The following is a 13,535-nucleotide window of genomic DNA, read 5'->3' as shown; positions in this document are numbered from 1 at the left end:
GGCTGCAAAATTTCTGAAAAAACCTGTTTTGATTTGGTAGAATTAGCGTACCCATATTGCTGGGGAAGGAGGAGGCGTGATGGAGCGTCTGCCTCCCCTGCTCAGCTGCAGAGGCAAAACTGAAAGTATTTTATCCCAGACTAAAATAGCATTCAAGAAAACCTCGGAAGTTCCCAGGAAACACTTTGAGAAAATAAATACAATTTCTGGTGTGCTGAAATCTGGTGGAGCAGGGAAGAAACCCAGCACAGCAGCTGCCCGCAGCCTCCCCTCCACTTGCTCTCCCAGGCTCTGGCCTTGCTGAATGCCCTGGACTTTAGCTTCTGCCATTGCTCATTTAGCTTGCAATAAATTTAAAGCTTTATTTATTACTGGGGTTTCATTTTCCTGAAGGATGTGAGCAACCACCCGCCGCCAGGGACTGCTTGTCACTCTTATTTACAGCCTTGCGGCTGACAGATGGGACCGTGAGGATGTGCTTGGCTTCTCAGGCCAAGGTTGGATCCATCAGCTCATCAGTAATGGCACAGAGGAGTTATGTGCCCGTGCTGCGTCAGCATCAATGCTGAGAGCAGAGGATTAAAAGACTGTACGCACTGCTGCTTGCGGCTCCAGGAGGATGGAGAGGCTGGAAAAGGACCTGGTTTTGGAGAAAGTCTAAAGGTCCCATCTCCCAGCACCTGGGGACACAGTGGTCAACCCCCAACGGAGGATGCTGCAGTGATCAGGGTTCAAGAAGAGGAGAGTAAGTGATTGCATCCAGCAAGTTAAATGCTAGCCTGTGCCCGGAGTCCCCACTGTGCCTGGGGCTCAAGTGCCTGGTGCATGTCACCTACCTTGTGTCCTTTCGGTCCAGGGTCTCCTTTCATGCCCTTCAGCCCTGGGATGCCCTAAGAGAGAAACGATGCGGCACCGCATCACCCTGAGGCTGAGCTGCTCCCGTCGGCTCCCTGGCAAGGAGGGACCTCACCACAACCTAGGTTGCCGCAAGGATCCTGAGAATTTCAGGCTGTTTTAGAAACTTTGAGTAATTTCTCATCAAATCTTTGAGTTTTGCTTTCAGGAGGATCCATCAGCAAACCCCACTAAAAATGCAGTTCAGGTGCCTTGGCTGGTGGCAGAATGTCCCAGCTTTGTTTTGTGAAGTTTCCAAAGCCGAGATTTTTATTTTAAATAGAGAAAAAACAACTTCCAGTAATTAAAAGAAATATTTGAGTAGGGGTTTTTTTGGGCAGTGCTGGCTGCTGCAGCGCAGCCTGTCCCTCCAGCCATGGCAGTTCTCTGGGAACACCGGGACTGTCCTCTGCGAGCGCTCAGCGCTGCCGGGCACCAGACGCTTAACCAGAAGGGAAGTATTTGGCCTCTAGAACAACATACTGGAAATCACGTGATTTGCCTGACTGCACGCGCACTGCCGGGATGCTAATTCGGGAGGAGAAGGCAAGATGAGATGGATGGATGACGGATGGACGAAACACCTAGAAACTTCACTCATTTTAAATGGGTCTCTGCTTCGGTTGTTTGCAGAAGTGGGTTGCACAGTGGTACCCGCGGGGGCCAAACGGGGAGCACTGGCACCCCGAAACCTCTGAGCTAATACTCACATAGGGTCCTTGGGGGCCCTGGGGTCCTTCTGGCCCCTCGTCGCCTGGGTAGCCCTGAAACGCAAAAGCGAGAGACCCTGGTGTGCCCAGCGGTGCGGTGCGAGAGCAAGGCAGGAGCGATGCCCCAGCGCCTCTCGCAGGGAGAGCAGCCCACGGGGGCTGGGGGTGCAGGAGAACCCCCCCTTGGGCTGGAAGGGACTGGGGACACAGAGCCCTCCAGCTACGCAATGCCCCTACGTTGGCTTATCCTTTCTAAGCCGGGGCTCAGGCAGGTGGGAGCACCCCCGGCTCAGGAGCACCCCTGAGCTGCCAGGGTGCCAAAGCAGCCCTCGCCCAGCGGCGCAAAGCCGACCTACCTTGGGTCCCTGGGGGCCCCTCGGGGGCCGGTGGCCCACCTTGCCTCGCTTGCCCTGGGAACAACAGATTAAAGACTCGCGAGCAATTCAAGCCTGCTAAAGGCACTGAGCTGGCCGCCCCGCGTGCCCCTTGCTGCCCGCCCAGCGATGCTGAGCCCCCAGCAAAGCGGGGCCCCTCTGCAAGACCTCTGCGGGCTCCAGGCCATCAGCCCCATGCCTCCCACCGCCCTTCATGGGGACAACGGTGCCATTTACCCGTCTGCCAGTGCCTCCGGGGACCCCTTCTTCCCCTTCACTCCCCACATCGCCCTGGGGGAAGAAGAGATGGGAGACGTGAGTCACCAGCAGCCTGGCCACATCCTGGGCTGGGACTGGGGAAAAGGGGCTGCTGCCTGCGTGGAGATGGGGACAGAGCTCACCAGGTGCTGTGGGACCCTGAAGATGGACACCAAGGCCATGGTGCAGAGCTGGCCAGTGAAGGGGAGGTCCCCTGTCCCCCCTCAAGGGCACCTGATGCAGGATGGAGGCAGCCCTGTGGGGCTGGGGGGGCTGAGCTGGGGAGACCTACCAGCCCCTCACCCAAAAACCAGCCAAGGCAGCCCAAGGGCATCTAAGGGCTCTGCGTTTGCCAGGCACCGATGCGCAATTGCCTTTACAGCGGAGAGAAACGGCCCCCCGGGGCGATTCCCCCTGTTTTCTCTCCATGGACCACAACGGGGTTGACCAGCTCAGGCTTGGCCACCTCATGCCCAGTGGCCGGTCTCCCTCGCGTGCCATCCGCAGGGGAGGATTTTGGAGGTACCTTTTCTCCTTTGCAACCTTTCCGCCCTTTAAGACCAGCTCGTCCCGGAGACCCCTAAAATCCCGAAGGAGAGGAAACCCCTCTGTAAGGATGCTGTGCCAGGGGTGTCCCCTGCCAGCCTCCTCCTCGCTCTCGCCACGGCGTGCACAGGCGGATGCTCTGAGCCGAAGTCTCCATTTGAGATTTTTGCCCCTCTCTGGAGCAGGCTGGGCAGAGCGGGGCCGCGGGGGTGTTTCAGCAGGAGCAGGACACGCTGCCCGTGTGGGACCTCCCGCAGCCAGGAGATGCCAGCATCCCACTGCCTGTGCCAGGGAGAGCCCGTATGGCTCCATCCCGCTCCTCACCGTTTGCCCCGGTTTTCCCGGCTTGCCCGGCTCCCCTTTCGCACCCACCAGGCCCTAGGAAGGAAAACAAAAATCAACCCAACTCCAAAAAATAAGCTCCAGGGATATTCACCCAAAGCCCAGGTGGGCTCTCAGAGTGGCCCAGACCTGGGCTGCGAGAAAAGCCGGAGGCAGAGAAGTGGGGCAGCGGAGGAGCCCACTCACCTCGGTGCCGCTCAGCCCCGTGGCTCCAGCTTCGCCCGGCGGCCCGAGAGGACCCTGAGTTCATTTGGGGACAAAACATGAGACTGACATCAGCTCCGGGTTACTCGGGGGAAGGCAGGAGGCGAGTATGGAGCCGGCTGCTTTGCCCCAGGGTGTGGATTGGGTTGTTCCCCCCAGGGAGCTCCGGGGCCAGAGCTGTGCTGGGTTGGGCCACCCTGCGGGGATGTCCCCTGCCTGTCCCCGTGGCAGAGAGAGGAGTTACCTGCTGGCCCGGCTCTCCCTTGGCACCCGCCTCTCCTCTGGCTCCTTCGTGCCCGGTGTGGCCCCGGAGCCCGGGGACACCCGCCAGTCCCCGGGCACCTGCCGCGCCCTGCGGTGCATACAGACAGGGCACCGGTTACACCCCCCCAACCCCATCTGGAGCAGGGGCTGAGCAGCTGCCCCTGGAGGGGCTTCAGCTACACTGGGTGATGGCTCTCGCCCTCTGCTTTGCAAATCCCCCCTGGAGTTTATTCCGCAGCCCAACCTCATCCAGCAAAGGCAATTGCCCAAGTTAAGGACACATCTTGCCTGGGCAGAGCGGCACCGCAACATGGGAAAACCGGGATGCAAATGGGATTTATCCTGCAGCTGAGTACAGGGCATCAGTAACACATGACGTGGCTCTGTGCACGTCAGGGCCACGACCATAAAACGCATCTCAGGGCAGCGCAAGTGCTCCTGAGCACAGGGCGGTTCCTGGAGCCCTCTGCCCTTACGGACACCCGTGGGTTCGCTCTGGGAAAGCAGAAGAGGCAGAAGCCGAATGCCCTGGACCTGCTTCAGGCAGACTCTGACAGCCGAGAGTTAATTGCACAACGCCCGCCGCACTTTTGCACGGTTTTTAATAGCTGTATTAAAATGCCTTTGAGGAACTTTGGCTTTAGGGAAACCAAGGAAACGATGACTCAGTTACAAAGCCGTGGCAGGGCAGGACCCAGGAGACACGGCCCAGCACTTGGGCTGGCAGAGCTTGCTTTGCGGCCACCCCTCGGGTGACACACAGCCCCAGCCCGTGGGGGGACAGGCTCTGCTGCTTCATCACAAGATGCCACCAAACCTCTTTCCCAGGGAAGTTTTGCAGGGGCAGGGCCAGTACTCACCATCAGACCGGGCTTGCCGCTGTCTCCCTTGACTCCATCGTCTCCAGCAAGTCCCTGCGGTGATGTTGGGGATTTAGAATAAGCCCGTTGCCACCATATGCTTTGCACTCAGGCCCTTTGCAAGTATTTTAAGCATCCTCTCCCTCGCACCACGTTCAGCTGGCCAAGCCAAGTGCCCAGGCAGCAACCAGGCACCGCATGGGAGCAAACATGATGTGACAGCAGAATGGGTCTTCCACAAGGCATCCCTGGGTGCCAGACTGAAATGGCTTGATTTTTGGGGTGGGGGCACGTAAATACCCCCTGGGAGTCAGTGCCAAGATGCGAGGCATTAAAAACCCCTCCTCACTCCTGAGCCCCCTGACCTGGGCAGTTAGGGGGCAATAAATCCTTTGGGCTTTGGTTTGTATTGGAAACGGTGAAGCACTGGGAAAGCCTTTGAGAGCTCCTGGCTCTACAAGATCCCAGGCATCAGTACCTCTAATCCAGCAGCACCAGTGGGTCCGTCTGTGCCTCGTGGCCCTGGATCTCCCTGGGGAAGAAGGGGAAACAGCTCTGTCCCCGGCAAACCCCTTCCTTGCCTCGTTGACTTTGGATCTCGGGCAACAAGGCAGGGAGTGTCCCGTGGCAGGTCCTCCAGGTCACCAGCCTGCCCAGCCCTGACCCAGCTCCTCCACCGCAGCCAGCCCCACCACGTCCCCCATCAGCCAGAGGCAGAAAGCAGAGCTTGGGAAAAGACCATAAAAAGGCATTTCACCCAGAGATGAAGGGTTGGAGCCATCACGCTGCCATACCTTTGCTCCCTCGGGACCGTTGAGCCCAGGAGGACCTCGGAGACCTCTCCCACCCTGTTCAGGGCACAAGCGAAGGACCCCATTGATTCAACCCTGCCCAGTGCTCCCAGTCACGGCCACGTCCCCCCCACCTGCCACATCAGGTTGTGATCAGCCAAAACGGGAGGAGGGACACGAGCTGACTTACAAACCGTCCTCTGGTTCCAGCAGGTCCCGCAGCTCCGGTGATACCGACCTGGCCCTGGGACACAGAAGGAGACGTGCTCAGCAGGGTCCCAGCCCGGCCGGGGGCAGGAGGCCGGAGTTTGGCTGGAGGCAGCATTAACCCGGCAACCAAACTGCCCCTTTGTGCCAACAAGGCCCAATTTTGGTGTCATGCCCATGAGACGCAAAACTCTCTAATTATGAAGATTCGCCGGTTCCTAGTATTTTCTGCAGGTCCCGAAGGCCAAGGTTTCCCACCCGGGGCGAGCCCCGCTCCTTGGCACCCAGCACCCAATGGCCAGCCTGCGGGGATGCCAGGAGCCCAGTGGCTGAGGCACCCCTCTCTGTACTTGCCAGCAAACCTTCTTGGCCCTTCTCTCCTTTATGGCCTTTTTCTCCAATTTCCCCCGTAGCAGCTCCTGGGCCAGGCACTCCAGGAAGGCCCCTGGGGCCAGCATCACCCTGCTCAGGGATGGACACGGAGGTGTCACCGGAGAGAGGAAAAAGGAATAGCAATTAAATAAGCTTCCGCACGGAGACGACGCGTTTCACCCTCTCACTGGGTGCTGCGGACAGAAGTTCACCCTAGGGTGCTCAGGAGAGGTGCTGATGCCAGGTCTGAGCCCCACATCTCCAATGGTCCTCAGCCATGGGGACACCCCTGTCCTGCTTCTGCCCCCACCACGCCAAACTGAGCAGCAGAGGCCGAGCAGGCTATGGATGTCCCCAGGGTGCTGCAAGGAGGGACAGAGTTAGAGGCACTCCTCACCTTCTGTCCCTGCAGTCCTGGCTCGCCTGGGTCTCCAGCATCACCAGCGTCACCCTGCCCAGAGGGGAAATACTGGCATCAGAGGCAGCGGCTGCTCCCCAGCCCCGTCGCAGGGGTGGTTAAAAGCCAAGCTCCGATTTCCATGGGCTTCCACACCCTCCTCTGGCCAGGATTTTGGTGCTGGGTAAGAGATGGCCCCGCAGCTTCACCTGCACCAGGAGGTGACCCCCAGCCACGGTCCGTGCTAACCCAAAAGCGGGTGAGGACAAACTATGGAGCACGGCCAAGCAGCAGCTCCCCCAGCGAGGGGACCCCAAAGCACCAGCCCCCTCCTTCCACGGGGCTCCTCAGCCTGTCTGCGGCAAAGCCATAGCACGGGCAGTAGTTCAGAGCCGGTGCACCGGCTGGCACGCCTTTCCCATCCCCACCCCATCCCCTGGCACAGGACGCCGGTGGGCAGCAGTGACCGCGGTGGGCTCGGCCAGCACACATACCTCCTTTCCGTGCTCCCCGGGCCTCCCCAGTGGCCCCTCTGGCCCATCGTCCCCTGGCTCCCCAGGGCCCCCTCTGATGCCCGGAGCTCCGCACGTTCCTGCCTCTCCCTGGACGGGACGAAGACGACCAGGATTATTCTTGGCTGACTTTTCCAGCTGACCCTGGCCCTGCCCTCCATCGTTTCTCACCATACAGCAGCCCCAGTTTTCCTTGTACCAGGTACCAAAGCTTTGAAGGGATTTGGACCCCCCTACCGCACCCAGCAACATAAATCCCCAGGCATGAGGATGCTGGGGGGGACGGATTTCAAAAAGCCCCACGTAGATTCAGGTGCCTGCCTGCATCTGCAGCAGCAGGGCCAGGCGAGCCCAGCACCGCCGGTGGTATCACCCCCAGCACCCAGTGGGAACCGACCTGCTCGCCTTTGGGCCCCGGCTGACCCTCTGCTCCCGGCGGTCCCGGCGGTCCCTGGAGAGGAAACACACAGCCCGGCCCTAGCACAGCTCGTGTGCCCCACATTGCACAGAGCCTTTGGGTCAGCTAATGCAGACACAGCTTTAACCTCCCGGTTTAGTTGAGGATCAGCAGCCCCCTCCCTTCATTTCCCATCCCCGGAGAAGGCACGTGGGGAGGGGCAGGCTGGAGCAGCCCCAGCCGAGGGAAGGACAGGGTTCCCCAGCTGACGTACCTGCTCGCCATCCAGCCCGCTGACGCCGGCTTCCCCGGGATCCCCCACATCACCCTGCCAGAGGACGCAGACATTAGGGCAGGCGGCTGTGGTGGTCCTCCACGCAGGTCCCCCGCAGACCCCGCTGCCCCAGCCACCCAGTGTTTGCAGGAGGGCTTGCAAGGCTCTTCTCCCACCTTGCACCAGACACGTAAATCCCCATCCCACTGGGCAAAGCTAGTGGCCAAACTGGGAGGAGTGCTTGCTCCTACAGCCCTGGGGAAGAAACCCCACTTTGGGCAAGCAGAGCGAGCCCAGGGCTCTGCCTGCCTGGGTAGCTCCTGACTCACGGGGCTGGCAAGGGGAACCAAAACACCTTCTCTGTCCTTACCTTTTCTCCTCTCATCCCCGAACGCCCTTCAGGTCCTTTTGGACCTTCCCGGCCCTGAAAACAAACAACCCATATCAGCGGCAAGGCTTTGCCTTAACTCAGGAAGCCTTTACAGCTCCTGAGCGGGGGTCCAGGATGCCCCAGCACACCACGTCCCCACGGGCAGAGAAGCCATGCACTATCTTCTCAAGCCCCTTCTTTCCCTTTTCCTTCCCTTCCTGCAGGTGCTTTAGGGAGCTCTCCAAAAGTGTCGCACCAGCAAAATTCTTGCACCCTGTCCTACTGGCTGAGGCAGGAGGTTGTGTTGGGCATTGATTGAGGGAGCCCATCCGCACTCACCGGGTACCCAGATGGGCCAGCAGCACCAGCCGCTCCAGGAGCCCCTGTTTCACCTGCCGAGCCAGGCTTCCCGGGGACGCCGTCCAGCCCCTGCATGCCGGGAATGCCCTGCAAGGCCAAAAGGCCACTTAGGCACCCCAAAACGCAGCGCAGGGTGCAGCCCCGGGGAGGGCAGTGCCAGTGGGAGCCCCGTGCCTGAAGCAGTTGGGCCACCATGGGGTCTGCAAGGTACCACCTGCACCTGGTAGGTACCAGTGCCTCATCACTGCAGGTGCACGAGGGCACTGCTGTCCCCCTACCCGACTTGTCACCACCCAGCTACCCATGCAGGGTTTGGGTCATTTCTCTGCCCCACGACCAGCCCAGGGACGAAGCTGCCTCCAGAGTGGGTGCCTGTCTTTCATCCCACTGGACATCACCCAACTTCAGCCTACAGAGCAGCTCTGCAAGCTACAGCTCTCCCACTTACAGGCAGCCCTGGAAGCCCTCGAGGACCCGGGTCTCCCACTCTGCCCTGAAACAAGAAGGATGCTCAGCAGCATGGTTATGGCAAGGAGGCACAGGGGACCCCGAGCAGGGTAAGGCTTCGCTTGGACAATCCCCGTGCACCCAGGCCACCTCAACAGTGTCCGTGCAGCATCAGGACAAAACCCAGCCAGCAATGAGCGGGACCAGGGTCCTGCCTGCTCCCGCAAAGGGGTCCGGGATCCATGCTGCTAATGCTCTAGGCAGCACATTGCAGAGCATTGCACGTGCGCAGGGGACCGCGGCAGAGGGAGCGGAGCAGGCCAGGCACGCGGGGGGCACGGTGAGCCCTACCTGGGAGCCGGGAGCACCTCGTGGACCGGGGGGACCTGGCAGGGCCTGGGAAAGGAGAGTGCCATGACAGCCCCGTGCTGCAGCCCTGACTGCTCCCCTCTCCCCAGTTTAGCCCCTTGATGCTGGTGGCAAAGATTTCCCATTTTCCCATACCCAGCCCAGCAAAGGCGACTTGCTCAGTGCTTCTCCAGAGGGGCCGGAGCTGCCCAGGGCAGCAGCAAACAGCACTCACCTTGGGACCAGCTTTTCCTGGAAATCCCGGTGGGCCTTGGGCTCCCATTTCTCCCTGTGAGGAGGCAAGAAAGATTTCCTTTCCTCTGTATGTTTTAATGCAGTAACCTCTTGAGAAAAAAAAAAAATAGCTGCCTGGCATCTTATAACAAGCCACAGGAGTTTGGGCAGATGAAGAGCTGGAGAGCCACCAGTTCGCCCAGTGTGGGAGCCAGCTCCAAGCTGTTCTCCTCCTGCCACCCCTGCAGCCTCCCTGGCACGGCTGATGGAGACTGTTCGCGGGCACCACCCAAACGCGTCCGTTGGGTTCAACAGCCCAACCCAAAAATGTTTCCGAAGCCTGGGGTCCCACCCCAGCACATCCCCTCACTGCTGTTGCTGGGTTTCCCAGCCCTACCTTGTCCCCCCTGCGCCCCGGCCTCCCGCGGTCGCCAGCAGGTCCCGGGTAGCCCTGGGGAGAGCACGGTGTTAGGAGGCAGCCGGGGCCTCCCGGCATCTCCGGGGTTTTGGGAGAAGGCAGCTGCTGAGGTTGAGCTCTCGCCCGGGGAAATGCAGGACCCCGGGCATGGCAGGAGCCCTGGCAGGACGGCGAGCGCCTGGCTGGAGGCAGCACCGCTCCAGCGAGCCTCCCCCCAGCCTGGCCGCTGCCTGCGGGCAGGCAGGCAGCACCGTACCCGCTTCCGCAGGCAGCGCCGTACCCCCTTCCGCAGGCAGGTCTATCACTTACATAGGTGCCGACAGGTCCTTGCGGCCCCTCCGAGCCAGGCTTCCCGGGCAGCCCCTGCCAGGCAAGGCGAGGGCATTAACGAACCTCCACTCCCAGGATGCGGGCAGGCATCTTCCTGTCCTCGGTGTCCACATCTGAACCCACGGGATCCCCCCGGGTCTCCCCATGGCAGCCAAGAGGCTCTCAGGGCTGTTCACCACCATCGCTGCTCCAGCCAGCCCCCCGGCATGCTCACGGCCCCCCCCAGGCCCCAGCTCTCACCTTGGGGCCCAGGGAACCTGGGTCTCCATCAGGTCCAGGTTTTCCCAGAGAGCCCTTTGGAAATATTTGGGGAGGAGGTGTCAGTCAAAAGGCTGAGATGAGACAAGCCCCCCCGAGCCACCGCTGCTGCCTCTGTGCTCACGGACAGGTGTCCCCTGGTCCAAACTGGGTTCCTGGGGACAAACTCTGCCACCGTGGCCTGTCCTGGTGGCTCCTGCACACCAGCACCCCGTGGCTGGCTCTCCGGCAGGGCTGTCACCGGGGACGGTGGTGATACTCGCTCTCAGGGTCATCACCAAGCCCAGCTGAGAGCAGGCTCTCAGGGAGGAGCTCTTCCAGCTGCAGGAGCTGCTCTTGGTCTCCATCCCGGTGGGTAAGGACATGGGACAGTCCTCCCTGAACCCGTACCACCCATTTCCACCTGGGATAGAGCAAATGCTTTGATCCCCTCCCAGGACCCAGGACCACGCTGCTATTCAGCCACCCCGGTGTGAAGGGTTTCCAGGGGCTGCCGTCCCCCACGGAGACCCCGCTAGGCTCGGGGAAGCTGCAAAGTCCCTCGGGCAGGCTGATTCCCTGGGGAAATTATTCTGCTCTTCCCTAGCCCCAGCTATTTCTGCCACTGAGGCTTTTTTATGCCTTTTAACAAGAAGTTAAGATCAGGTCCTACAGATGCCCTGATCCCCTGCCGGTTCCCAAGGTGGGAAAGTCCCATATCCCCCACCGGTGGCACCAGCCTCGCTGACCTCCCACCTAAGAAAATGCAGAGTTCATGCAGAAGGAACATTTTTTTTTCCTTACTATCGATCCAGGAGGTCCTGCGTGCCCGCAGCCCCCCTGCAAGCCAGCAAAACCCTGGAGGAAAGGGCAGAAGATGAGCAACGGAGGGCAGGCAGAAGGAGGAGGGATGGAGAGGCTCTCCCCTGGCAGTGCGTGGTCCGAGACCAACCCAAACCAGGGCGCAGCGCCCGGGGCCAGGCGCAGGCGAATGGCTCAGCCTGGCGACGCAGCACTGGTGCTTTCCACTCCAAACCGGCCCTTTGGCTCGTTGTTGAAGCACCGCGGCTGTGTGTGTACATGCACCCAACGCCCACACGTGCATCTAGACAGCGCTGTGCAATGCCAACAGCAAACTCAGAGGGGTATCTCTTTGACCCAGAGCAGAACATTTTTCATATTTTGTTTCGAGGAAAGTGCCAGATTTTTTTTTTTTTTTTACATTTCAGAACAAAGATAAACAAATATTAGAAATCCTGCGGAAGGGAAAACTTGTGGCCAGCCCAGGTCTTGCTGCTGGACCTGTTTTGGATAGCAGCACCAGGGATGAGAAATCATTTTGCAACAGCCAGTTCTTAAATGCACTGCCCCATTCCCTCTCCTTCACCTTCAGTACAATTCTCAGCAGGTCCTTGCCTGCAGCCGCACCCAGAGGAGCATCCTCCAGCTGGTCTTGCTCCATCGGGGCCACCCACCACCTGCACCCCATCCCATGGACATGCTTTTGAGGCACATCCCCAAGGGGAGAGAGCTGAACAGAGGGTAGGAAGGACAGAAATCGGACAGCCGTGCAGCTCGACTCACCTGTGGTCCCCTCCTGCCTGGGCTGCCCACAGTCCCTGGGGGACCCTGCAGGACAAGGCAGGTGATGATGAGGATAGGGAGGCAGAGGCAGCCTCTCCCAGTCCCACCATGCCAGCCCAGAGCCAGCTGATGCACATCGTGGCAACGTCCAACATGGTGTCAAGGTCTCGACCCACATGGCCATGGGAATTCCCCCCCGTCGGGCTCCCCCTTTTGATACAACCCACCGCCCCAGCCCTCGCCCGCGGTCAAGTACAGAGTGTAGGATGGGAACCTGTGTACCAGGCTTTCCTTCTGCGCCTTCTGCTCCCGGGATGCCCCGCGAGCCCTGGAAGGAGAGTCTCGTCTCAGGAAAGCAGAGCCCGGTGGCAAGGTGCCCCCATCAAGGGCTCATCCAGCCCCAGAGCCTCCCTCCAGTATTAAAAGGTGTCAAATCAGTGGTGGCATAGTCCCCAGGGTGCTCGTCTGGTCTGTATTGAGCCATGGGTTCGTTAGTGCACGGCTCATCCCCGCACAGCTCCTGCAGCTCCTCCCTGCTCCATCCCGCCTTTGGATGCTGGGAAATAACATGAGTGTGGGAGGAAACCCGTTCCCACCATGAACACCTCGACCACGTTTCTTCCCCTCTTGCCCCAGCTATTTATTCCTGGCTTCTTCAGCAAACACGACTCTGAATAACAGAGTTTTCTTAAAAAGTTGTTATTTCTGAATACGCTCAGGGTTAAGAGGGAAGTTGTGGTGTTCGGCAGGTGGCTTGTCAAAACACTTCATGCAACGTGCAAAAGCCTGAGCTGCTCATCTCCAACTTATCCTGTGCAAATTCCCAAGCAGAGCCCGACCCCCTGATCCGGCCGCATCCCAGGATGCTGCTCCCCGAGAGCTGCCTTCCCCGTCCCGGTGCTGACGGCACCATGCGCCAGCACGGGGACGTGGGTCATCTGCTACTTACGGGCAGCCCAGGGACTCCGACCAGCCCACGCTGACCCACGCGGCCCTGGAAAACAGGAAGCATTAAGGAAAGTATCCTTTTGCCAGCAATAAAGCTGCAGATTTGGAGGCAAAGCTGGTGCCCGAAGATGCCATGGCTCAGCCCCGGCACATCCCAAGCCACCCAGCAAGGGGTCTCCAAGGTTGTTTCAATCTCCCACAGCCAAAGATGCCCCAAGATGCAGCTACAAGTACCAGCACCCCATTAGTTACCCGGGCTCCCCGTGGTCCTGGGGTTCCCTTCGGGCCATCAGGTCCTCGGCCTCCCTAAAATTCACACAAAGGGAAACACGGTCATTTTAGGTAACCCTGCAGCTCTCTCCCCCAGCCCCTCCACCCCGGGGAGCGCCGAGGGGACTCATCCAGCCGCTGCCACGTTGGCAGGTCAGTGCACGGCTGTAGCGGGTGCAGGGATGCCACGCATGGGGCGGGGGGCCAAGAGGCCGGGGACCCTCCCCGGGGAGGCATCGCCATGCTGTCCCCTGGGTGCTGGGACCCATGCTGGAGCTCATGGGCAGGGTAGCCACATCCCTGCCCTCCACGTGAGGGTGAGGGCAGCCCACGGGAAACCAGGGGACGCAGCGGCAAATGCTGGCACTGACCTTGGGTCCCTGGCTGCTGTTCAGCCCTGCTGGGCCGATCTGGCCTTCTTCCCCCTGCCAGAAGAGAGGAGAGGAGTTGGCCAGGGCAAATGCAGCCTCTGATCCTCTGCCTGCTCCCCCAGCCACGGCAGCCACCATCCCCCTGCCTCGCGTAGGGGAGAAACACAGGAAGCACGGCCGGAGGTGACATTAATTAAATGGCAACGTGACCTGGGG

The 13,535-nt window shown here is 60.3% G+C and overlaps 1 protein-coding gene across 1 annotated transcript in view; it reads right to left on the bottom strand.

Moving 5' to 3' along the window:
- LOC142418126 (uncharacterized) overlaps positions 1 to 13,535 on the bottom strand; it is a 100,605-nt gene that overhangs the window by 3,760 nt on the left and 83,310 nt on the right. Inside the window, exons 27-57 of the mRNA XM_075519561.1 lie at positions 13,320 to 13,373; positions 12,931 to 12,984; positions 12,680 to 12,724; positions 12,005 to 12,058; positions 11,731 to 11,775; positions 10,951 to 11,004; positions 10,150 to 10,203; positions 9,889 to 9,942; positions 9,559 to 9,612; positions 9,163 to 9,216; positions 8,931 to 8,975; positions 8,581 to 8,625; positions 8,112 to 8,219; positions 7,773 to 7,826; positions 7,403 to 7,456; positions 7,129 to 7,182; positions 6,714 to 6,821; positions 6,220 to 6,273; positions 5,805 to 5,912; positions 5,434 to 5,487; positions 5,247 to 5,300; positions 4,931 to 4,984; positions 4,453 to 4,506; positions 3,573 to 3,680; positions 3,311 to 3,364; positions 3,107 to 3,160; positions 2,763 to 2,816; positions 2,216 to 2,269; positions 1,961 to 2,014; positions 1,605 to 1,658; positions 837 to 890 (exon numbers count right to left, since the gene is read on the bottom strand). Coding sequence (XP_075375676.1) covers positions 837 to 890; positions 1,605 to 1,658; positions 1,961 to 2,014; positions 2,216 to 2,269; positions 2,763 to 2,816; positions 3,107 to 3,160; positions 3,311 to 3,364; positions 3,573 to 3,680; positions 4,453 to 4,506; positions 4,931 to 4,984; positions 5,247 to 5,300; positions 5,434 to 5,487; positions 5,805 to 5,912; positions 6,220 to 6,273; positions 6,714 to 6,821; positions 7,129 to 7,182; positions 7,403 to 7,456; positions 7,773 to 7,826; positions 8,112 to 8,219; positions 8,581 to 8,625; positions 8,931 to 8,975; positions 9,163 to 9,216; positions 9,559 to 9,612; positions 9,889 to 9,942; positions 10,150 to 10,203; positions 10,951 to 11,004; positions 11,731 to 11,775; positions 12,005 to 12,058; positions 12,680 to 12,724; positions 12,931 to 12,984; positions 13,320 to 13,373 — 1,854 coding nt within the window. The remainder of the gene's footprint in view (positions 1 to 836; positions 891 to 1,604; positions 1,659 to 1,960; positions 2,015 to 2,215; positions 2,270 to 2,762; positions 2,817 to 3,106; positions 3,161 to 3,310; positions 3,365 to 3,572; positions 3,681 to 4,452; positions 4,507 to 4,930; positions 4,985 to 5,246; positions 5,301 to 5,433; positions 5,488 to 5,804; positions 5,913 to 6,219; positions 6,274 to 6,713; positions 6,822 to 7,128; positions 7,183 to 7,402; positions 7,457 to 7,772; positions 7,827 to 8,111; positions 8,220 to 8,580; positions 8,626 to 8,930; positions 8,976 to 9,162; positions 9,217 to 9,558; positions 9,613 to 9,888; positions 9,943 to 10,149; positions 10,204 to 10,950; positions 11,005 to 11,730; positions 11,776 to 12,004; positions 12,059 to 12,679; positions 12,725 to 12,930; positions 12,985 to 13,319; positions 13,374 to 13,535) is intronic.

The sequence above is a fragment of the Mycteria americana genome, chromosome 17 (genome assembly GCF_035582795.1).
Source record: "Mycteria americana isolate JAX WOST 10 ecotype Jacksonville Zoo and Gardens chromosome 17, USCA_MyAme_1.0, whole genome shotgun sequence".
Classification (NCBI taxonomy): Eukaryota; Metazoa; Chordata; class Aves; order Ciconiiformes; family Ciconiidae; genus Mycteria; species Mycteria americana.
This window is presented reverse-complemented; position numbering and strand designations above follow the sequence as displayed.